Source organism: Lagopus leucura, unplaced genomic scaffold (genome assembly GCF_019238085.1).
Source record: "Lagopus leucura isolate 7727_CA_CO unplaced genomic scaffold, USGS_WTPT01 Super-Scaffold_100008, whole genome shotgun sequence".
NCBI lineage: Eukaryota > Metazoa > Chordata > Aves > Galliformes > Phasianidae > Lagopus > Lagopus leucura.
This window is the reverse complement of record NW_024962265.1, coordinates 31,985,385-32,009,542: the sequence shown is the minus strand read 5'-3', so window position 1 is coordinate 32,009,542 and position 24,158 is coordinate 31,985,385. Positions and strand designations below refer to the sequence as shown.

General features: G+C 45.0%; 1 protein-coding gene across 2 annotated transcripts in view; it reads right to left on the bottom strand.

Moving 5' to 3' along the window:
• The window catches only part of SRGAP1 (SLIT-ROBO Rho GTPase activating protein 1), a 139,539-nt gene extending 127,336 nt beyond the window's left edge, over nt 1-12,203 (bottom strand). For both annotated transcript variants that reach the window (XM_042872573.1, XM_042872574.1), the window contains exon 1: nt 12,062-12,203. In XM_042872573.1, coding sequence (XP_042728507.1) covers nt 12,062-12,128 — 67 coding nt within the window. In that variant the 5' untranslated portion in view covers nt 12,129-12,203. The remainder of the gene's footprint in view (nt 1-12,061) is intronic.
• Between the last annotated feature and the right edge of the window lie 11,955 nt (nt 12,204-24,158).

The window sequence follows — 24,158 nt, the reverse complement described above, 5'->3', positions numbered from 1 at the left end:
AACACTTGTTCATAGAGGTAATCTTCCAGAGATTGCCTTATACACCTGTAAGACATTAAAATAAAAATCCACGCAAAGGAAAGGGTTGGACTTTTTTTTTCTTGTATACTATATGATCATGTGCAATGAAAGAACAAGGTATTCTCTGACTACTTCCCCTTCGAGATAAATGAGTATTCTCACTTCAGAAAGGCAACAAACATCTTTTTTTATAGCTGTTCCCCCTTTCACCTTTTTCATTCGTTAAAAAATTAGAAGAGAAATGCACACTTGCTGGAATACACAGTGAAACCCATCTCTTCAGTGAGTGCTTTAACCACCAGGCAATGGATTCACGTTCACCCTGTAAATAATTAAATATTCATTAAGTCTGGGGAAAAGCAGAACACTTCACCAACCAAGAAAAGAGGGGGAGATTTGTCCCTAAATACTCCATTACCTCATTCTTGGAGCAGTCACTTGCAATATGGGAGATCTGGGACTCAGGGCTCAACACTGACTAAGATAACAGCAGTGAGATATGAAGACAGACTCCTTATGTGAATGCTCTGATCACCAGGAAGGATGCAATGCTCAGGCTCCTAACGTCACAGTATCGTATGGATTTCCACATGGCCCAGCAAAAGAAACTTTAACACTTCAGGTCATCGCTGGTGGCAACTCGGATTACGTCAGGATGGGGCCAGCATTATCTCTTCCCTCTGCCAGCTGGAGGCAAAGCAGCTTCAAGTCTATAAATAAAAGGAACTACCCTAAAGAGGCTCTGCGCCTCAAATTATAACAGTGTGCAGAACAAACATGTAGGCCTGTATGCACAGTCACATAAACATACCCACAAGCACCTCTGTAGTGAGACAGCAGCTAAAAGGGAAACTAACCTTGGCATCTGAACAGCAAAGACCAATCTAAAATTCTTTTATGGATTTAATTCCACAGGATACTTTCCATCCCATGCCTCTCGAAGCCCATATGGAAGAGTGTGAAAACTGCTGTGGTCCCCTGAAGTCTGCTCCCTCCAACGTGAGCCAAGACTTCCCTGGTTACACAGCGGCCATCCTGCAGCAGTCAGGAAGCAGCACAGAGCTCCACTGAGTGACCGGCTGCCTGCCAGCATCTCCTTGACCTGTCCCATTGCCTTCCTTTCTTCTCACTAATCTGCTGCACTGCCAGGCAAGGTGGGACAGGCTGAGGAATTACCCTTTCGTTCTGCTGTCTGTCCAGAAAGGTTTCCCAGGGACGCTCTGAGATAGAAGCAAAAGCCAACAGGCAAATGTTACACGTTAGCTACTTGTTCTTCGCTGGCCAGTTACCCACATTCTTTCATTAGCCTTGAAGTGTTCCACGCCTCACTGCAGCCCACTGTGATATGCATAAACTGGACCAGATTTTTTAAAAACACTTTTTAGTCTCATAACTAAAACATAGTTCAGTTTTCTGTAACTGTGTACAACCAGGCAGAGCTACACAAAATTCAGTTCCCTGTGTTCTGCTCTGTTCACAGGTAGATGAAGCACTGCAGCTTGACACAAATACAGACTTCCTCCTTATCTCCAGTTCTGTCATTAACTTTTTTATATTTTTCTTCACTTGCAGTACTAGAGACATCTCTGCAAACGCATGCTTTGTGCCTCCCAAAGATGTCTTTATTCAGAATGATTAACATGATAATGCCTTGGCAGAAGACATCTGAAGCAGTGAGGAGACTCAAAGGAGGGCTGGAGCAAAACCAGTAAACCCCCCAGCTCTAAGATCTCCTAACCTCCCAGGCCCAATAGAAACCTGATAGGGTAACATTTTCATAGTCACATTTTATCAGTCCTGAGGGACCTCAAGTAACCCTCCAGTATTTAAAGAAGACCTGCAATAAATCTAGAGAGGGACTTTTTGTTAGAGAGTAAAGTGATAGGACAAGGGGTAATGGCTTTAAATAGAGAGCAAGCTTAGATCAGATAAATGGAAGAAATTCTTTACTCAGAAGATGGTGAGGCACCAACAGAGGCTGCCCAGAGAAGCTTTGGAAGCTCCATCCCTGCAGGACATCAAGGCCAGGTTTGGCAGGGCTTTGGGCAACCTGGCAAAGCAGGAGGAGTCCCTCCTTGTCCACGGCAGAGGGCTGGCAATGGGTGAGCTTTAAGGTTTCTTCCAATCCAAATCATTCTGTGATGCACAGGTTTTGGTTTTAACAGCAGTTTGTTGATAGACAGCTGACCATTTGGATTTCACTTAAACGGCCACTCAGTATCTTCAGTCAGGTATATGGAACAGGGTAGTTCAAAGTACTCTTGGCTGTTTCTCAATTAAGCCATCTGATCAAGTCTGCATGGGGACTCCATCCTCCTCCAGGTAAGGTTAAAGACAGCAATAGTAGCATTGTACAAGCAGCACAGTTATGACCCATACCTCAACATCATGGCACCAGAAGTGGCTGGCAATTAAAGGATTACAACAGAGTCACTGTAATCCGATGAGCTGAACTGCTGATGCGCACGGACTGCTCTCAGCAGGCTGTCCGGGGAAGAACCGAGGCAGGGCTGCACAGACTGCTCACAGCAGGCTGAACCAAGGCAGGGCTGCATGGACTGCTCACAGCAGGCTGAACCAAGGCAGGGCTGCATGGACTGCTCACAGCAGCCTGCCCAGGGAGGAACCGAGGCAGGGTGCATGGTGGCTGAAGGCTCCCCAAAGCAGCTCTGGGAGAGCAGCCCTGAACAGGTGGCTCGCCATCCACACTGGGCTCCCCATAGGTTTGCACAGTGCATCTGCTCACATTTCACATGAGCTTTGAGGAGACAGAATCTGAGATCAACGCTTTTGTTCTATTTTCTGTCATGCTATTACAAATGTCACTAATTTTATGCACTGTTCTTTGGCAGTTAGGAATGCGCCAGTATACAACGGCAGCCTTAAGGCACGTAATGCATACAATCCTATTATGCTGGTTCTTAACCTCAAGTAGTCTGTTGGGAAGCAATGCCATCACAGGTTAGGAAACAAAATAAACTTCTTAAACATGCCACTACCTCCTTGGAACACAGAGCAAACAAGCTAGCTTCCTGTGATATAGCTGGGTCTCCATGAAACTGGTGCCATTTATGCCAACAACACAGAGACACCAATTTGCCAAACGCACAGAACACCTATTAACAAGAGTTTCTGCATTTTCATTTCTACTAACCAACAAATCAGGGATTTCCAAGAGAAAAAGCATGCCGTGCCATCAAAACACAAACAGCAATGCTACAATCTCAGTGTGTCAAGTACCCTGTGTTAAGGTACAAACTTTTTTGTCTTTAGTATACATTTTAAATGTCTCCATAAATACTGTCGAAGGATGAAGAGTTATTTTCTGCCTGTCAACTTAATCACAACGTGTTTTGGTATAGAGGTTTGTACTGCAGTGCATCTAGGAAGCAAGGACAACAATGACTGGATGCACCTTTAGGTAACACAGGTAGTTAAAGTTAACAATGGAAATCTAAAGGTGTTTGGAATCTGGAAGAAAACAATGATAGGTCTTTTTCTTCCATAATAATAATAATAATAATAATAATAAATAGAATATAACTGAAGTATTTTCATTTACTCTACTACTTTCCAAGCAGTAATTTAATTGCTGAGCTAGTTTTGGTTCAGACTTCTGCTTATCTTAGTACTGAATGAACACTTTTTTTTTTCCTTTTAAATCTTGTATCTGACCTAGCACTTAAGATTGTTTATCCTCTTTACACTTAAAAAGAAGCAGAGGGGAAAAGCTGAGAGCAGCAAGGCTTGAAAGAAGACAGGTTGCTGAAAGAACAGAGCCATGCAAGAGGTATCACTGAATGTTATTAGACTTCTGTTGTACTCTGTAAGCATGAGCAGACTCCTCTGCTTTTCAGGAAGCAGATACTTTGGAACTGGCTAGCACACAAGAGACTGATCTTTTACCATATGAAAGTACAGACAGTGGAAAGTGAAAGGGGATCAGCACATCTCCTTATTTAGTTTAACACATGGATAGAGCAAAGCAAAAAGCGTGTGCTAATCTACTTGCAATGAGTCCAAGCAGCACCTTGAAGACTTCTGACAGAACACAGAACCAGCGAACTGCTGGTAGATCTACACATGGAGCAACTCAGATGAATAAGGCCTGAGTCAGTTAAGCAGTCTGGACAGTCCGTTTACATGAATGTGCAGGAGTCATTTTTGCTTCCCACAGCAGCCAATTATGTGAAGGGTTGCAGTCATTACTTCCTGGAAGTCATCGTTCAGTAAGTCAGCTGTTCTTGCTTCTTATTTTCAGTATGGTTAACAAGAAATGATACACCGTAAATGTAGTTCCTCTATAACTTTTGCAGTATTTATTATATAATTTTGTATTTTTGTATAATTTTTGTAATTTTTTTCTATTTTACAACCTAAAAAACCCTTTCATTTTGCACCATAATAAGGTGGCTCAGGAGACTCCATTTGAAATTCAAACAGGTTTTATTACTCAATAATAAGTAACATAGCAAGGTTAACAGGGGTAGTGTAATTGATAAATGCATGACTGTAGTTCTAAGCAAGTTCTACTGAAACTTTTCCTAAAAATAAAAAAAAAAAAAAAAAAAAAAAAAAAAAAAAAAGTGACAGGCAAGAAAAAAATTTGTTCCCTTTTCAGCACTCTGATTTAAAAGCAACCTTCAGACGCATCTAACCATGAACACCATGATCAAGAGAAACACACATCCACACACCTGCACAGAGTCTTCATTAAAATCAGGTCAGCTGCACTGTCCTGCGCTGTACAGAGTCAGAAACTAATGACACAGGTCATCCAGAACCATTTCACAGGCATGACTATTACAGTCAGGTCATAAGGCACACGTTTCCTCCGAAGCACCTTCTGAGAGAATTTTCTGCTTTGCTAATGCTTATTTTTCCTTGAGATCTGTCTGACCTAGGAGGCTGGGTCCTATCCCTGCCCAAATGTTTCAAGTGAAAGACCACAAAGGGCCCTTTCTTCTCCCACCTGCAATACCTGTGTCATGAACGCGCATCTAGAGCTGGGACGATGAACTAAACCAAGTGGTTTTTTATTTCCTTCCATAGAAGACAGCAACATGAAGCCAAAGCCAGGTCTATACACAAAACAGAGTATTAGATTTGGTTGGGGTTATCTGCACAACATTCTCATGCTTTCCACATAAAGATGGCACTGCAATCTCAAGATTTATTGGACACCTAACTCTTTTAATAAGGTAAAAATCAAGGCTTTCAGTGGGTTGTATGATGCGAGATTGAATACTGCACCCTGAAATTCATACTGTGTACGCTTGAGAAAAAGTCACATGAGCAGAGAGAGGAGAGGGAAGCGAGTACTGAAGAGATTTTCCTTTTTTGGTTACTGAACTGTAGGCAACAGCAAACAGCTCTGGGGTACGAGCATTTCGCTGTGGACAAAATGAATCACTGGGCATATCACATAGGTAAAACATAACAGATCACCTTTAGCCTGCCTGGTGGCCACAACTGGACTGTGACATACTTGCATGTCTACCAGAAGATAATTTCCACAGGCAGCAGAGCACAGCAGATTCCTGAGGAAACGGTATCTCAGGATTACCGTTTCCATTACAACAGATCAAAGTGAACTGTTTGTCTTGGAGTACTCCCACAGGAGCAAACCATCATACAAACTGCTACAACAGCCTACAGTTGTTTAAATTCTGGCAACAAAGGAAAAAGAGCAGTGATAACCAACTCCTCTTGTTTTGGTCACCAACATAGCCTTAGTAATGTAAAAGACACACAGCAAGCAGCTATCCTGTGCAGACAGCTCTACCTCTTGCCCAGAACACAGCCCCATGCTCCCCACAGTCTTCCTCACTGCTACCCCCTGCACAGCCTTGCCCACTAACACAAAGTAGTTCTGTCAGCCCTTGTGCCTCCAACCACTGCCTCTGGTATTGGCGTTTCTCCTCCTCCTGATGCACCCGCAGCCCCACCACCTCTCTCCCTCCAGGGTACCTGAGAGACAGGCAGTGGGACAGCAAAGGGTGTGAAAGAACGCCGGGTCACAGCCCACTTGCAGCTCATGGACTGCATAGCAAGGAGCCAGGCCTGGTGGCCTTGCCTGGTCCCAGAGGTCCCTGAAAAGCCTCAGAAAGGTCATCAGCTCAGTAGCTGGCAGAGCAGGAGAAGCAAGTCACAGGGCAAATGCTGCCACAAAAATGAAATCTCCAAAAAGCACAGGGAGCAGCACATGGGGAGCAAAGAGAGCAATACTAATTGCCCATGAATGAAAGCAACCCCAAAGCCAACTCCTTTTTTACCCTGTGAAAGCCAAGCAGTAAGAGCAGATTAGACTTTAATAAGGATTAATACAAGCTAAGGTAGCACTGATTTCCACTACAAAGATCAGAAAGATCACGTGTGGAGTACTGCACCAGCAAGATGTCACAGCAGCTTGAAGAAGATCTGAGAAGTGCCATCACAGGAGCACCTACTGACGACTCGTCCAGATCCATCTATGCTCTTCCTGATGTCCAGTCCTATCCAAAGCAGAGATCAGACACGACACGCTGTCAAGCCATTGTCAGTGATTTCCAATAGGCTGTATAATGGTTAGAAGGGGACTTCTGGAGCCTCAGCAGCACTGACCTGCTTCCTTCCAATGCTACCATCCATCACTCTGACTGACAGGGAAAACAATTTTAATAAAAGGCAAAAGCCAGCCCAAGAGAAGTTTGAGGCAGAGAATAAGATGAAATCTGGACCCCACCGCATCTTACCACAGCCATTTCAAAGCTATAAGTTTAATTTTATTATCAACCGGTACTTCAGTTCATAAAAAAGTGACCAATAAAAGATAATGGCAGGAAATTAAATGAACCTTAGCGTGATTTAGAGCCTTATTCTGCAATAGTGCAACTGCACAGAAAGTAGATTCGAAAAGGAAAAAGCCCTAAAGAAGGAATCATAAATACATCCAAACTGCAGCAGATGCAGAAACAAATTAAACCTTTCTTAGAATAATGGAAAAGAAGTGCAGGTACAGACAAATCTTACACATTAAGTATACATTATGATCAACATTTTTCCAGAAAGAAATACTGGTCAGACAACCCACTCATTGCTTGTCCTTTCATGTGTGCTATAGCAATTAGGATTTCATTCACCTTTAAATTCAATTGAAATACTAAATGCAGTTTCACTGCAGGACTGGGGAAAAGCAGCTGCAGTGTGTAGTCACACCAGGAAAAAAGAAAGATCTTCATAATTCTTGGTCATGTTTTCAAAAAAGGTACCAAAAAATGAATTTGTTTCTTAATTACAAGAAAGACAAAGAGATCTAAACATCTGAAATTATTCCCTCATGACCTTCTGGAAGGGGGCTTTATTCAGGTTTATCCACCACACAAACAATTTGCTGCACAGTACTGAACTAAAACAAGTTTCTTGGATTGTATTCCAAAACATCTATTAGAAAGCCAAAAGTATCAAATATAAAGATAATAAAGTCTGTTCATATTCTGACTGAACTTCTTAAACCTGCAGATACCTCTTCCAGATGCATATCCAACTACAGCCACTGATGCTTACCCAGAGAACTCAAGATTACTGTCCTGTAGAGAATAAGAGACCAGTAGAATGTAGAGGGGGGAAAAAATAAAAAATAAATCTAAGGAACTATCCTTCTCTATTTTCTCTCTCAAAAACATATAACTCCAATTCATAAGCAACATGGAAACCAATATCCATTCCAAACAAGACAGCAGTTATTGGGGCCAAGTTTCTTGACCAGAAAAATTTCTACCAATCGAATGATACCCGACAAGTCTAAATTGTGCAAACTGGAACTTTCAAATAAAACTCAGGAACCATCTACAGCATTATCTATACCTTTTTTTTTTCTTTTTTTCCCCATCACATTTTTCAAAGTAGTGATTAGACAACTTTACTAAAATCTCAACCCAACTTCAATTTTACAACTCAGCCTTCCTCCAAAAGATATCTAATGCTGTTTTAGTTCTAGATTGCTTTAATCCAGAACAAACTGAAATTCACTTTCATAAGCTTTAATTCCTGTTTTCCTTAGAAATGAATTGGCTATTTAATACAGAGTTGCAACTAATTGGTTTTGGTGGAAAACAGGTGTTTGGTTCAGGAGAAATCCATATATACGTGTATCTTAGGGAAGTATTTCTTTTCACAACATTGCTTTAGGATCTACCTACTGAAAGCAGCATGTTTCCATTTGATCACTTCCAACTGTAAAACGAAGGTCGGACAAAGGAAATGTCCAAGTAGCTGTTCTCTTAGTCCTTTTCAGTTGAAGATATGGTTGGGTAGGAAGGACAAAAGATTAATTGTCTCCTGCAGTTCAAACAACAAGAGGACCTTCACCTAATAGACAGGCCCAAAGGCATGATGCTTACCTACTAGAAGCACATTTCTCTTGTAGCCAGTTCTAAATCTTAAAAAAGTAAACATGCCAATTTAGCATGTGAATCACCTGTAAGCTACTGAGGAGCACCCCCAATCCTCTACTATTACTATATATTTCTTCTCTGGGGGAATGTATTTCTGTAGTGAACCAGGTATTCAAGATCTCACTAGCTCACTACTCTTCATACCTGAGATACTCACAAAGACCTCAGAAGATGCTCTTGTATTTGTTCACTGCCATGGATTGCTCATTAAGTTTACTAACAGACAGTATTTGACATTAGCCATACCAGGTTAGACTATGGAATACAAAAGATAGGATAATATAGTATAACAAGTCTAACACAGTCAATTGAGTCAAGGAGTAGCTTTTAACTAAGATACGCTGTGTTTAAATCTATGCTGTGTATCAGAAGGGTAATACTCCAAACTATACCACCAGTCTGCTGCTTATTTAAATAGGACTCTCTCATTCCTAGCTCCAGGCCTACCACCAACTCCCTACCTCCATTCAGCTTCATGGCTGGAAAGAAATATGCCTCTAACGACTTCGGAAGCCGTATAAAATTACCACTTTCCTTAGAAAAAATCACATGCAATTGACAGTCTGAATGATCAGAGATATCATAAGAAGCTATTTTACTCAGTAATCCAATACAGCCTGCACATTGCCCAAGCCACTTTAGAAATAATTTAAGTAATTCCTCCAAACTGTCAAAATATTCTTGACTAAAGAAGCTCTTGATGCTTCTTCTAAAGCTTTTGCTTAAAAAGTGGAACACCGCTGAGAAGTAGGTGCTTCAGCAAGATCATGAAGCAACAAGGTCATACTGAAAGAGAAGCATCTCAAGACAGCTCACTTTCACATAGTAAGGAGTTTCAGAACCAAGCAGTATTTCCCATCTGCCTCTATGTCTTTACAGATTAAGATACCCACATTGTCATAATTACCCTGATATCCTCCAAAACAATGGCTATAGGTATCCATCTATACAGATCTAGCTTTAGTATTTTGACATCCTAAAGAAATACCCTTCTGCCTTCTACACAACATGCAAGGAAAGGAATACAATTCCTTTATTTCTAGTGTTGGTCCAGTTCTTGACAGAAGGTAGCCAAAGAAAAAAAAAGAAAAAAAGAAAAAAAGAAAAAAAAAAGAAAAAAAAGAAAAAAAGAAAAAGAAAAAAAAGAAAAAAAGAAAAAAAAGAAAAAAAAGAAAAAAAAGAAAAAAAAGAAAAAAAGAGCAGTAAAATATTCAGCCCACAAGTCAGAAGCATCTTGTCTATTCATGCTTGACACACAGCTATACAGCTCCTGTGCAACCTCCGTTAAAGCAACAGCCAACCTACTGGTACTGCTCTAAGAGTACCCAAGAAACCCAAGGAGGCCAGTTTTCAGCACCCAGAGATTAGACAGAACAGTTAACATCTGTTATTCCTTCCCATTTGAGGAGTTAAGAGCAAATAAGCTACGTGAAGAATGGCACTGTTAAATCCTTATTTCCAAATCCAGCACCACATGCATGCTCCACTACCCATGTACAAAAGAGGCCCATTTTCCTTCAGTATCAATACTCAGACCCCTCAGAACAAGATTTACAAGAGCACACATAGGGGATATGATGCACTGAACCACCAACAGAGGTGCACCGTTTGCTGAGCAGCGTGCAAACTGGAAGTGTTAAGGGATGTATTGGTGCTATGCTCCCTCACACACACTTGTCTAAAGGACACCAAATGGCCAGTTAGCCACCAAATCGCCGTGTCCCTAAGGCAACCAGACGTGCCAGCAGCAGAACCACTAGCCAAGGTAAATCCCAGAAACCACAAGCAGCAAAAGCCTTCTGGCCACACCCTTTCTCCTATCCTCATGCATGAAAGCCTGGCAGGATGCAGGGACCTGGGTTTCCTGCATTTACAGTCTCTTCAGGTTACCTAGCTGCCTAATGAGGACTGATTCCTTAGCCCCTGGCTTCCCAATATCAAAAAGATTCTCAAGGTATCACATAAAGGCATCACAACTTTGATGTGTTATCACTGTGCTGACATCAAGCAGAATTATCCCTTAATACGAAGGGTTCTTCTGACATGAAAGAGCATTGTAGTGATACTGCTTGAAGACAGAGCAGCTCTGGCTACAATTTCCAGCCCAGCATGTCTTACCAAACAGCTGTTCACCAACAACCTAAGTGGGATGGTCAGGACCAGACTGTACAGACCCCCACAGAGGAGCAAAGAACGTCAGAATTCCTACCAAGCTACGTTTACAAATGCCACTTCCCCTTGCAGTTACAATGGGGGACCATGACACTGAAGGAGGGAATGGTTATCAGAGGTGTTTGCTGCCCAGGTCTTTGTTGTCCATGAAATGAGCCAATGCACTTTGCTGAAGGGCAGAGTATTTCTTTATTTGTAAGAAAAGAATGGCTTACAGAGCAACTAGCTGTAATAATAAACATCGTGAGCCTGTGACAATCATGTTAGAAGGAGGCAAAGAGCAGCCCGCACACTCTGCAGAGGGGTTTGGATCATGAGCATTTTTCCTGCTCAGTGAGCAGGACAAGCCCAATCCATCTCCAGAGGCTCATCTGCCTCAGCCCTTCCCAGCAGGCATCCAAGCCACGGCTCGCCAGCCAGCTCACAAACCCCTCGCTGCCCACCACCCCTCTGCCTGGCATCTCTCCTGTTTATTTTAAGCCTAAATCTAACCCCGGACCCAAGAAGCCTTTCATAGCTGACAGGTACTCACACGTACACACACAAAAGTTACGCTTGGAAAGAAAAATGATAAAACTACCACTTCAGGTAAAACAACAAAACCGCAGGAATCATTTGATCCCGCAAGATCGGTTCTTCGAGATAAGGGGATAAAAGTGACCGCGGGGTTACAGCAAACCCACAGACCTCCGAGCAGCGGAGGGGCCGGGCTCCTCCCGCCCAATGAAGGCCCGTAGCCCCGGGCGCTGCGTGGGGCGCGCTCCGTGCCCGCACATCGCATACCAGGAGCAGTCGGAGCGGGGCCCACCCCGGGTACGGGGAGCGCACCCGCATCGCTGTATGACCGGAGCCCAGGTGGAATGCAGCCTTTTGGGTGCCGCGTCTCAGGTTCACACCCATCCCCGAAGTACGAATTTATTGCTGTTCGTGCCTTATGTAAGCCATCCGCCGACAGTACCGGGAAGAAAAGCCCCGAGGAGCTGCCACCCGCCACTTTCTCGTTCCTTGCTCCACGGAGGGCTCCGCAGCGGGGAAACGCCGCGCAGAGAAAAGGAGACCAGGGGCTCAGCCGGCACTACTCCGGCACGACGCCTGGATGCGGCGCAGCCCGGCGGTGCGAGGCTGAAACACTTCCTGGGATGGCTGGAAAGGCTCATTCAATACCCGGCGCTCACTCTTTCGGAGCCACCCGGCGCAGAACCGCAATCCCCAGGGCTGGGTGGGGGCAGCCTGGGGAAGGGGCACTGCTCACCATTGTCTCTCGCCTCGATATCACCGCCGGAGGCGTTCCGCGTTTCCCCCGACGGTACCGGCGGAAGGTGTCCGCCGCCGGGCCCCCGCCGCGCCGCCGCCCCACCAAGTTCGGGCAACGAGCACAGGGCTGGGCCAACCTCCGCAGGCCGAGCCCCGAGGCCGGGAGCCGCGCCGCTTACCTTTCACTTGACTTTCATACTCCGCTATAATCTCTTTGTCCTTTTTGAATCTGCTCGGGGTTGACATTATCCACTCGCTTCTTCCGCTTCTCCCTCTTCTCCTCTGCTTTGATTATTATTAATTATTAATTGTTATTATTTTCCGGACGGGCTCGCCAGCTGCCCCGGCTCGACTCGAGCCCGAGCGAGCGCGGCGGAGGGCGCTGCCCCGCGGGAGCGCCGCCGGCGGAGCGGCAGCGAGGCGGGAGGCGGCGCTCAGACCAAGCCCGGCGCGGGCACCATCGCCTCCGGCAGCAGCAAGGCGCTCCGCGGCCCGGGACCGCCGCAGGGCGGGGCGGCGGCGGAGGGGCTGCCGGGGGGCACCGCTTCCACTAGGCGAGGGCGGGGGCCCGGCGGCTGTGCCCCACCATTGTTATCTCTCCTCGCGCACCCAGGAAAAAGGAAGGGAAGCAGAGCGCGAGCGGTGGGAGGGAAGGATCGGGGAGGAGAGCTGGCTATCGGCCGCGCTCGGCCCGTACGCCAGAGGCACTGCTTACTGCCGCCGCGCTCGCTTGGGTGGGGACTCGGGGCCGGCGCTCGCCCCGCCGCCGCTATCCCCGCGCAGCGGCGCCCAGCTCGTGGCCCAGCCCCGGCGCGGGGCGGCACCCAGCCGCGCCCCGGAGAGGTGTCTCCGAGAATAAACTTCTCCCCGCCCCCCCCCGCCGCTCTCTCCTCCCTTCCCGCCTGCTCGGTCGCTCGCCCTGTTCCCCGTGGCGCCCGCTCAGCCTCCCCCCCTGCCGGCGGCTGGGCCCGCGGGCTCCGCCGTGCCCCGCTGCCCCGAGGCGGGAGGCCCGGCGGGCGGAGGAAGGGATGGGAGGGAAGGGAGGGGGCCGCCACCCGCCCTGGCGAGCAGATGGCGGCCGTGTGCCGCCTGGGGAGCGGCGTGCGACGGGGCCGCGAGGTGACAGAGAGGCCTCAAGCCGCCGGGGAAAGTTAAAGCTTCTCACTGCCGCCTCCGCAGAGCTGCGTGGGGCGGGAGGGGCCGGGAGGAGAGGCGACCGTTGGGGACCCCGCGTTCCCCTTGCGGGCAGTGCACGGCTTCGCCGCCGCTTTTCTATGCGGGCCGCAGCTACCCCGTGCCCGCGCACACTGACGGGGCGTGGCGGCATTGTGGACAAGCTGCGGCTCCGTCCCGAGGGCTGTCATCGGCCGTCGTTGCAGTTCTCGTGGGGAAGAAACAAAGCGGGGTGCGAGGCTGCCCGAAATCTTTCTCCCTTGAAGTGCTGTGCGTGGTACACGGCGAGCGAGGCCCTGCTAGGAGAATGCTGCCAGTGAGCAGTGGTGTACGGCTCTGCCTGCAAGCCTCGTGAGCCGAGCGCTGCAGTGAGCAGGAGTCTGTCCAGAAGGGCAGAAAGAGTTGCAGGTGGGAGTGCAGCCCCAAGCCCTCGCTCTGGGGTGACTCCAGCGGTGTGGGGTCAGACTCCATCTCTGTCTGCGGAGCTGGCACCAGGCTCGGCCCCGTGGGGTTGTGGAGGATGAGCGAGTTGCCAGTGCTGCAGGCTGAGATGATGGTGTGTGTGCCAGGAGCTGAGCACAGCAGTTAGCAGAGCCAGTAGCCATGCTGTTTATAGGTCCCATACTCCAATCTTGGTGTCACCCACTGAAGGAGTCAGACGTGGCTCAGGTTGTAAAACCCTCTTCCCTGTCCCCTGGCTGCCCTGAAATTCAGCCTTTGAGAAGAGTTGCGGGGGAAAGAAAAAGCAAAGTGTGATGGGCATTGCTACCATTTGATGGGCAAGGAGTGTGGCTATCATTCTTGGAGTCAAAGTGAAATGTGAAATTCCAAGGTTACAGATGCAGGCTTTGGGCTGCAGGGAAGTCAGCCCTGAGGAGTTTAAAAGCAGGCAGTGGAGTTATGGAGACATGGAGTGCTCTGCTGACTTCATGTATGTCCAGAAGCATTTAGGCAAAGTTTTCAAAGGTGGCTCCTGTGTGGTGGTAGTACACAGTGAAATAAAATACCTGTAGATCCTGGACCAGTAGATGTCATGGATAGGCAGTCCTGACGCGGCCAGGCCCGACCCTTTAGGGCAAACTGGAGTGAGCAGTGGGATCGTTTGCTCTGGAGTGGCGTAAGCCAGCTACACAATAATTTTGCTTGATTTGAGCTCTAGTGCTATGTGATCTGGCCGTCAGAGGGAAGTGGCACACTTATTGTGTTAATGCTGACATTCTTGCTTGTGTTCGTATTTAAATCTTAATAAAGCATTACCTAAGCATGGCAGCTAATCGCTTCCAAACCTCTACCATGTCTTCAACATGCTAGTAGAAAGTGTTCACTTACTAACCCGTGCAACTCATCTTTCAGATCATGAAGCATCATTCTCTCCCCTGCTACTGGACCAAGGGCAGCAGGATCCTTCTTCTCCTTACTATTTCTTTCAAGTGTTGTTCTATATAATTTTAGTATGTCTCTTCCTCTTGCCCTGCCAGTACAGCCTCTCCTAGTGCTAATCCAAATCACCTGAAAAAGGAAAAAAATAATCTGAAAGCCAATTTAACTCCAAGCTGGATGCTTAAATTACAAACTTTGAATAAGATGTCCTGACACAGAAGAGCAGCCATCTTTGTAATCTCTCCTTGATTTCCATCTCAGCTTTTGATGCTTACATCTTTCTTTCTGGCTGTTCTGGTCCATCTGTTAGCCTGGGGACTGGCTGATCTGCAAGACAGTGGGCCACTTTCCCGTGGGACACGGGATACTAACAGAAAATCAGCTGTGCACCTCGCCTAGTTGTGCAGAGCACAGTATTTCTACAGTTGGTGAGGGTGGAGAGTGTGGTCAAGTTCTCTCGTGCCCGAAGTGAGGCTTTGCAGGTTAGTGTCTCAGATCAGGCCAGTCCCCATCTCTCTGGTCTGGGAGCTGGGTGTGCAAATCATGCCCGAAATGTGGCACGGATTAAGAACGTGAAGTTACTTGCTTTCTCCTCTATGAAGACTGAAGGATGAAGACCTCTCTTGCCACCAAGCCTAGGATGGGAAATACTGCCCGGATTTTTTTCTGACTGGAATGGTGCAGGGGACTGGATTTCCATGTTTATACCATCCTTTTTCTTCTGTGCTAGATGCTGCAGTCAAAGAATGTGCCTATCTGTGGAGCAGCAGGTAGAGAATTCCTGTTTCTCTGCAATTGCCTGTGAAGGTACAGAAACCATGGTTTGCCTCTGGAGACTGCTTTCTTTTGTTTGGTGTCGCTTTGTTTGTTTGGCCTGCTCAGTTCAGGGCTGCCTGTCTATGGCAGGATCACTGGCTAGGGATGGACTTGTGTTCCCAGCTGGCTTGAGCATGGCTGACTCAGAGCATGGCTGCGCGTACTCTGGATCCCTGAGTTAGGGTTGGCCTCCAGGACAACCAGGATTGAGCTGGTTGAGAAATCTGATTTCCACCCTCCCACACCCCCTGCTCTTCTTTAGGGATTGCCAAAGGATTGTGCATTATTACATGGTTGTAATCTTCTTTGAAGATGTTCGTGGCAGGTCAAGTCTCTGGACTCAATTCCGCACTGATTTATACAGCCTGCAATCCCATGGCAAGGAGGGTGATTGCACAGGAATAGACCCTGCCTGGCTCTGCGACACCACATTTGAGGTGACTTACAGGACAGAGGAGATTATTACAGAAAGTCCTGTCTTTTTTCCTGAAAGGGTTTCTGCAGGCTTCCTAGAGCAGCAAGCACTGGAGGTGTGGAATAGTCTTGTTGTATGTGTATCCATAGATGGTGCTTCAGAAGGCTTGGTTATCCATGATGTAATTCTGTGAACTCTAAATTGGTGCATGTAAAGCATATTCAGGTCTTGTCAGGGGAGACACTACAGACGTTTAAATGTATTAGAATAAAGCTGACTGGGAACACATACGTTATTGGAAGAGGCAGAGTTGTATAAAAAATGCAACACAATGCAGTTGGGTACTGCGGCTATACAATATGGGAGCAGAGTTTGTGAACCAGACCTCAATGTACAGTTAGATAATCGACTCCATCAGGGAACTGGAAATCCTGAATTATGTATGATAAAGCAGAGATGTGTTTTTACAGAGAGCAGTTCCTGCAATACTCAATGCGCTCAGTGCAAAAAAAGGAATAACATGAGCAAGCTGGATTCAGCTTGCTTGAGGACTTCGTTATTGCATTTCATTTACACAGCCTGATGAGCTGTGTGGTATTTCATTTCTTGTGCTGCTAATAAAAATAGACCGTATGTAACTGATGGCTGGAATATCACCGAGCTCTGTGAGCACATAATGAAATGCAGCCTTAAACAACAAAAACCCAGGCTGATTTTCTTTAGGCTGAAAAGAAGGCAGAAATAATTCATCATGCTTTACAATTGCAGTCAATCAGTCATTTAACTGTTGGGCAGTAAGTCTCTAAATGAAAGACCAAGCATTAATTGAAACAATGAAACATTTGATTGTTACTGGAAAAAACAATAAGAAGATGCATTCAATGGGCTTGTTCAAATGTTTGTCACTGATAAGATGCACATTTCTATAGAATCAAATCTATTTGCTCGGGAATGAGATTATTTTAGTAAATATAGTTGCTTATCTAAGGTATAAAACCACTGAAGCTTTTTTCTCCCTCCCGATCAGTGCAGCACTTAATGCTGCTCTGTGCTCATAAACTCCTGAGACGTGGAGACAAAATCTGGGATAATGGGGTTTGTCACTGGCTGTAGAAGAGCTGGGAATTCACCCTGTCTGACCTGAAAGTGAGTGGCTTTAAAGCATTCAGCTGAATCTCTACAGCTATGAAATGAGGCTCTGCGTGCTGTCTGAACTTCAGTGGTTCAGGAAAGGCATTTCCCTCACCTAAGCTACATGAGGCAAAGCTGTCACTAACCTTCCATTTCAAGGCACAGTACTCTGACCACTGGCACAGGAGCATTGCTTGTGAGGTCCTGTGCACATCGTCTCTTCTGGAACAGAAGTCCTAAGGGTTTAATGTGTACCTCTTTGGATTACTGTTTTTGTCTGTTGACAAATTGCTGGGTTTCAGCACAATGATCCATGTGCCCATTTTGTTAGCTTTACACACCTAAATTTAGGCAACTAAAGGCACATGCCTATTCTAAACATGTCATTTAACCTCCTTCAGAAGTCAGCCAGGAGATGTGGGCATGTCCTTGGTGGTGATTACTGCACTTCACTTATTTTAGATACTTATTTTAGGATGGGTTTTGTTCCATTTTTCCTTACTGTCCCAACCAGGAATCATACCAGACAGGAGGGACATCCTCTTTTGAAAACCTGAATGTAACATGCTGAATGTTAACAACAGTCTATTAGAAATATGGGTATTCATTTTAATGCCTTGCTCCCAATTAAAATGCACAGATAAGCATCTGCAGATTGTTTGTTCATTTACTATTTGTGGTCATGTTGGAAAGGAATCCTCTTGGCCTGCTGTTTGAAGGAGGGTTCAGGAAAAATACAATTAGGTAACTTTCTATATATGTGTTGTATACAGCCCAACTGGCTGTGTTCAAATGCATGTGACAGCTTTGTCAGCACAGAATACATAGATCTTATGAATCCAGTGGGGAATTGTTGATATCACAGAAAAAATATCTGCCAGGTAAAGTCACTGGCTTGAAATGAAAGAGAGCCCTCTGTCTGAATAAGGTAAGGTAAGATTCCAGCCCCGGAGGACTGGTAGTGTCTGGTATGTGAAAAATCATTTTATTTCTTGTAAAACAAAAAGAAAAGTACCAAAGCCAAACCTCCTGACATTAGTTTAGTTGCTGCTTTGTTTGAAGAAATTCATGAGACTTAAAGCAGTAATGGCTTTAGCATCGTGAAATGCAGTTGAATGTTTCCTTGTTAATTTCTTCATTTTGAGTGGTGCTAAATAGGACTAATGACATAACTGATATATGGAAAGCTATGAGGCTAATTTGTGCCTTTTACTGTTATTGGGAACATTATCCTTTTCCCCATGGTGTTGCTATTCACTTCCCAACTAGCAATTATGAAGAGCAATGAATTTGGGGTAGTAACTTTCTCACTTAATGAGAAGAGACTGAGGCAGCTTTGCTGGTTTGAAGGAGGAGACACATCCGAGCAATTACATTCCCAGTACAGGCACTGCATTATCTGTAGGGCTACTTTCAGCCTGTTGGTGGCCTTTGAAGCCCCCATATTCCAGTTCTTCTCAGAATAATGATCTGAATGTCCAATGTGTAAGCATCACACACCTAAATTTAGGCAGCTGCACGTGCCTTACACCTGCCAGCTTACAAACACCAGCATAATTCTGGATGTTTTTCTTACTTCTTAAACATAACAGCTGTATTGTGCAGAATAGCGTCAGGAACTTTTATGGTTTAGCTTTTCTTTCCAAGCCTGGTGGGAGAACGCCGGTGTGTTTGAGAGAGCTCTTCCAACTGAGCCTGGGGGGCCAATTCAAGTCTCTGATGAGCAGATAATTGCAACTCTGATAATTAGCTTTTGGTTTTAAATTTTCCGTTTGCATTGTTTATGTTTGTTCAATCAGTTCTCAGCTAAAAATGAAGTACTTCTGCCACTTCATTACTCCTGACCTTCTCATGTTAATGACTGTGAATGGAGAACATTAAAAGTTGGAGTAAATTTAAAAGAAGAGACTGTGCTTGAAGGAACAGTAGAGAATTGAGAACACTGTATTTTTAAACATTAGTCCTATATCCTTCATCATGCTGTTGCTGTCTGACTTTAATGAGAATGCTTACATGAATAAGGCTGCTGGATTGCACCCCCAGCATTTAATAGGGGGTACATAACTCCTAGTCTTGCTATCCTTATATGGCCTAAATAGGCCAGCTAGATCTTTTAGAATCTCAGCTTTTGGGGCTGCTTCTGTCTGTGCCAGTAGCTTAAAGGTTGTGAACTGCCCTTATTTGACTCAAAAGGGCATTAATTTTGAAAGCCAGCAATGACACTTCAAATGTCAGCCCTGTTCATTTTGGCAAAAACATCCGTCTAGTGTGCATATTTATTAGTTGTGGGCCAGAAGGGTGGGAACAGCTGCAGCCTATCAGGCTAAAAAAGTGCTCTGCTATTAATGGTCTACCCAGGATGCTGCTGTTGCCCTGATTCAGGCCCTTGGCCCACCCTCTGGCTGTGCCCTTCTCCAAGAGCAAGGCACATGTGAAGGGGAACAAGAGTGGAAAAAGAAAGGCCATTTCTGTAATATTGTCTCTAATTATGAGTAGTAGCAGTGTGCTCCATTTATTTTTTCCCCCAGGTACATTCTGGTAGCTTTTCTGTTGCAAAAACGTGAACCAGGATCATGGAGGAGGGTGTCAGATGGCCAGATCTCCAGACAAGTGGAGGTAGAAAGGGATACAGGCCCTGACATGCATTTCAGACCTTGTGTTTGTACATTTTGCACCCAGCTGCTAGTGTGAGCTGGGCGGTGGCAGCTGGAAAGGCTTCAGGCTGCAGAATGAACTGAATCGAGACCTCCTACTTCTTGGGCAGCTGTTCACTGAATTAAAAGGTAACGTGATGTCATTCTCCTAACATTGTGTTTTAAAAGACACGGGTAATCCAAGAACTTTTCCTTCAAACACCTTGTACTTGTGTGATCCTCAACAGGGAAGGTGGTCCTTGCTGCAGTCTCCCCCTCAGAATATGGAACACAGAGCCCTGGGCTAGGAGGAGACTTCACACGTTTCTCGGTCCTTAGATTTTCTTATTGCTGGCTGTAAGAGGATCTCTTCATGTAACATGCAAAGTTTGGCATGAATTTAGAGTTGCTTATGTTTTCCTAAGGCCGTGCCTGTTTCCCTGCAGCAGAGGCATGGATGCACCAGGACCTGGGCACGCAGGAAGTGCTGTGGGATGCACATCCCTTATTGGACCTGATATCGTGTCATATCCTCAGGTTGCAACTGACCTTCTCTGCACGTTTGGGCCACCAGTTCTCATCAGCTGGAGACACACAGAAGTTTGAAGGTAAAATATGATAAATATGATGACCTCAGCTTCACAACTGTGGCTTCAGAGTAAAGCTTTCAAGTTTTCATCCAGTTGCCCAGGAAGACATCCTCTATTACAGAGAATTGGCAGGAAATTGAGGGAGTTTGAGTTATTTTTTCTTTTTTGTGAGGGGTGCATTTCTTTGTACATTTCTTAGTTTTAGTTTCTTTTTGTTATTTGTGTTCAGTAGCACAATGTCACAATAACAGGGTGCACAAATAGTACAAAATGCATTTTTTTCTAAGTGAGTAACATATAAATATATTACATACACATATGCAACAGAGTATTTAGATATTACTGCTTGTCATGTTTCTCACATGCACACATATAACCAAGAGCTTTATGTTGACAATAAGTGCTTCAAAAGTTATTTTTACTGAAGACAATCTCTGTTTAACATAATCCCCAGTTTTCAGAAGCGTAGAAGGCAAAGATGTATAGAATACATTTCCTGAGGGCCTCCAGTGCAGTCTCCAATTTAGAATTTTAAAATATTTCAGATGTCAGAGCTCCCTCAAGTGGAAGGACGAGGAAAGCGAACTGATGCGAGGTGGAGGTTTTCTGCAGACCAACCACAGCTTCTAAAACTCAAAAAGAAAACATTTATAGCAGACATTTGTTCACGTTGAGTTGGGCAGCATGGATTATACAACTACGATGAAGATTTGTTATATTAACATCCTATCAATGTCATTCTCTGAGATTGAATAGCTGCAGCAAATATAACACAAAATACAAGCTGTTTGTTTAAATGTATGTGAACAGGTGCAGGTTTGCTGTTATAACACAGATTAGCATCATTGCTGTATATCTCCAGGAGCTGCTGCCTCCTTTTACAGGCTTTCAAGTGTGACGGTGAATGAAGACATGTCCACACAGGTAACAAGGTCTAACCCAGGCTAAGTAACACATTCACAATTACTCAGCACAATTATTCATGAGGTTTCCAGTATTTCTAATTCTGATGTTCCTAAGCATACATTACAGTATTGCAGTTCAATTATAATTATACAGGAGCAGTTTTCTTTCCCTCGAGTTTTCGGGATTCATAGGATTTATAAAACATCTTTCACAGAATAAAAGGATGCTTTTTTTCTCTGTCAGTTTGTTCATTCATCTGTGCCCACAGAGACAAGAAATTGAGGCATTTTCTTTTCCTGTTTCTTGGACCTCCACTGTGCATAAGGGAAGCTACAAATACTCAGGCTGCCTTGTGTCGTGTCGGTCATTTACAACATGTTTCATCTGGATTCAATAACTAAATACACTCTAAAAATTAGATCCACTATGTACTACATTGCCAGGTTTCTGCTAAGAATAGGATGTTAGTAAAACACTTTAAAATCACAGACCTGATGCACACTCCAGTCTGTAGTCTTCAGTATGCTGGCCTCTGTGGAGAACACGATCAGAGAAGGAATTGCAAATCTCATGAATCTTTACAGGCCCAGCTTCAGCAGGAAAGGGTGCACTGTCACCAATTCCCTGTACCACGCTGGCAGGACACCCAGCAGTATGGGAGCCACCTTGCTCTTCCTGTTCACTTTGATGGGGTGAATTAGAAGTAGCTCTCCTATTTTGGGAGTGAATTCTTTAACCAGAAGGTGTGTGATAGAAAAGCTGTTATGATTTCACCACATATCTGTTTTGTGGCCTTCTGCCTCTTTGAGCATCTTAAACTCTTGGACTGGACCTCTTAGAGACTTAGGTATTGACTTCTTTTCTCTCTGGATTCTGATTGGTTTTAGGCAAAAGATGATACTGAGTTGCTCAAAGGTAAGAACTCCTAGATAGATGTGGTAATTCAGCTATGTCAAACAAATATTTTCAAGTTGCATGGGCAAGTTTCCAGTGAGGCAGGGGGCCTCCAACGTTACTAGCCACCTGGTGCAGTTTTCCTTGAGTTGAAACCATGGAGGAAGGTATTCAATGCAGTTCTACCTTATTTCTGTATTTATCAAAAAACCTAGTTGTTGTGAGGTGGGTAGAGGGAAAGGGCAGATGTGGGCCAAAGTCCAGCCATTGTGCTCTTTTGGTGTCTTTACAGCTAATTGCCCATTAGAGAAGTCTCAGGAAATAACTGAGTGCTACATTGCTCCTTTTAAGAAAATAGCTCTGGAAGATGATCTAAGAGAGGACAGCATTAGTAGTATCCCTTCACATCATAATCAGCTCACTATGGCTTTTTTTTTCCCCTGCATGATTACATGAGAACAAAAGCCAGATTCCCTGGGACACAATTCCTTAATACTCAGAATGAACACTAAATTTTTGTCACATTATTTTCTACTGCGTTTGGACTGTATTTTGTTAAACTTACCATGCATATATGTTATTAAAGATACAGCGAGGTGAACTTTATTAAAACACACAGCTAATGGGTCTGTCCCTTCTCCCTGCCCCCAAACCTTCTTACCTAACTTGAAAGTACCTACAGGGACAAATAAAGAAAAAATTCTAAAATGATGGCAGTAGGACATGACTCAGCAGTTGGAAAGTTCAGTCTTTGGAGTAGAGTGAAGAGCCAGATCCTTCAGCCTTGTGGTTAACTCCTAAGCAGCTGCAGTCGGGGGGTGGGGGGTCTGGCAGCTGATGCCTTCCATCTGAGCAGTCAGGGCAAAGCAGGAAAGAGCAAACCTGGCACAAGTTTTTTTGCTGTAGTTGAACGATTTCTTGCTTTGGTGCAAAATTGTGTTAAACTTGTATCTGTTATCATAAAAAGAGTCGTGAAGGATTGATTCAGGATTTTCAGTGGAGAGTGCACTTCAGAGAATGTCTTTTAGGTATATCATATTGGCCCAGCTTAAGATTTTAGTCCCAGTAGATAAACATTACAATGCCTAATGCCAAATGCAGTCTTAGCTATTTGCTTGTCTTTTTCAGAGTGTGTGGAGAAGCAACAGACCAGAAAATCCTGTGTGCTGTCCAGAAGCTGCCTCGTGCAGGCCACAAGACTTGGGTGTGGGCAGGTAAGCTTGGGATCCTTCTTCAGCTTTCTGACATGGAATTGGGTGTCCTGGCCATATGGGGCAGATAGCTCCTGGTGCCTTCACTTACCCTTTTAGAGAACAGACCATAGCTGAACCTTTCCATTGTGTAAATCCTGCTGGTAGAGAGAACTCTACCAGAAAGCATACCTGCCATAGCCAGAGGGATTCACCCCTGTATCTCACTGCCCAAGAAAGTGTCCAGCCCACTAGACTGAAGGCAGTGCTGGCTGGTGAAGCAGTCTCTGCTCTGCTCACTGAACTGTGTGGCTGGGCAGAGAAGTTGGTAAGATTCACTGAAAGACAGACAGACAAGATCACAAGAGAAAGAAGGTAAGTGCAAGTCTCACTCCATAGTAGTAGGAAGTGAGGTTCCATCTGCTCCATGTTGATCAGAGGATAATGTGGAAATGAAATGAAGAGATTCTTTGATTAAAAAGTGTTAAGGATGACTTGTTTAACATTGAAAGAATGCAGCCTGCTTTATACCTGTAACCTTTTTGCAGTAGCTAAAGGGAAAATTGAAGTTACAGACAAGCTCTTCATTATTTTACAAAAGCAGAAGTGCAGGCTCTCATTAGCTAATCCTGACTGCACTGCTCAGTTCCTGAAAATAGGTCATGGAGAGAATCTGTGCTAATTAGAAAAAGTTGGTAAAGACAATCATTGCGAGTTAAAAATGAGTGCCAGGTTCATTCTACTTGCATAGCTGATCTGGAGGTGATGTAATGAACACTTTTTGTACCCAAACTGCACATGCTGATCAGAATGACTCAGCTCTGGGAGCTGCAGGGAGCAAGTCAGATCAGGTTCTCTCTGCAGAGCTGCAGCTTTGGCTGACTCCTCAAGAGCACCAGCAGCTGTACCTCCTCAAAACGCCCCACAGCATATTGACATTTATCCATGCGATCAAACTTTTTCATCTCATATCCAATTTTCTCTTTAATGGATTTAAGCTGCTACTTCCTTTGGCTAAGCCCAACAGAGGACTCGAGTGCCCGTGAGTCAGATGATGTAATGGCCTTTAGGGATTTGGCATGCAAAACAGAGTCTCAGAGCTTGCGTCAGGCATCTCCCAAGTTCATACAATGTCAGGTATGAGGCTA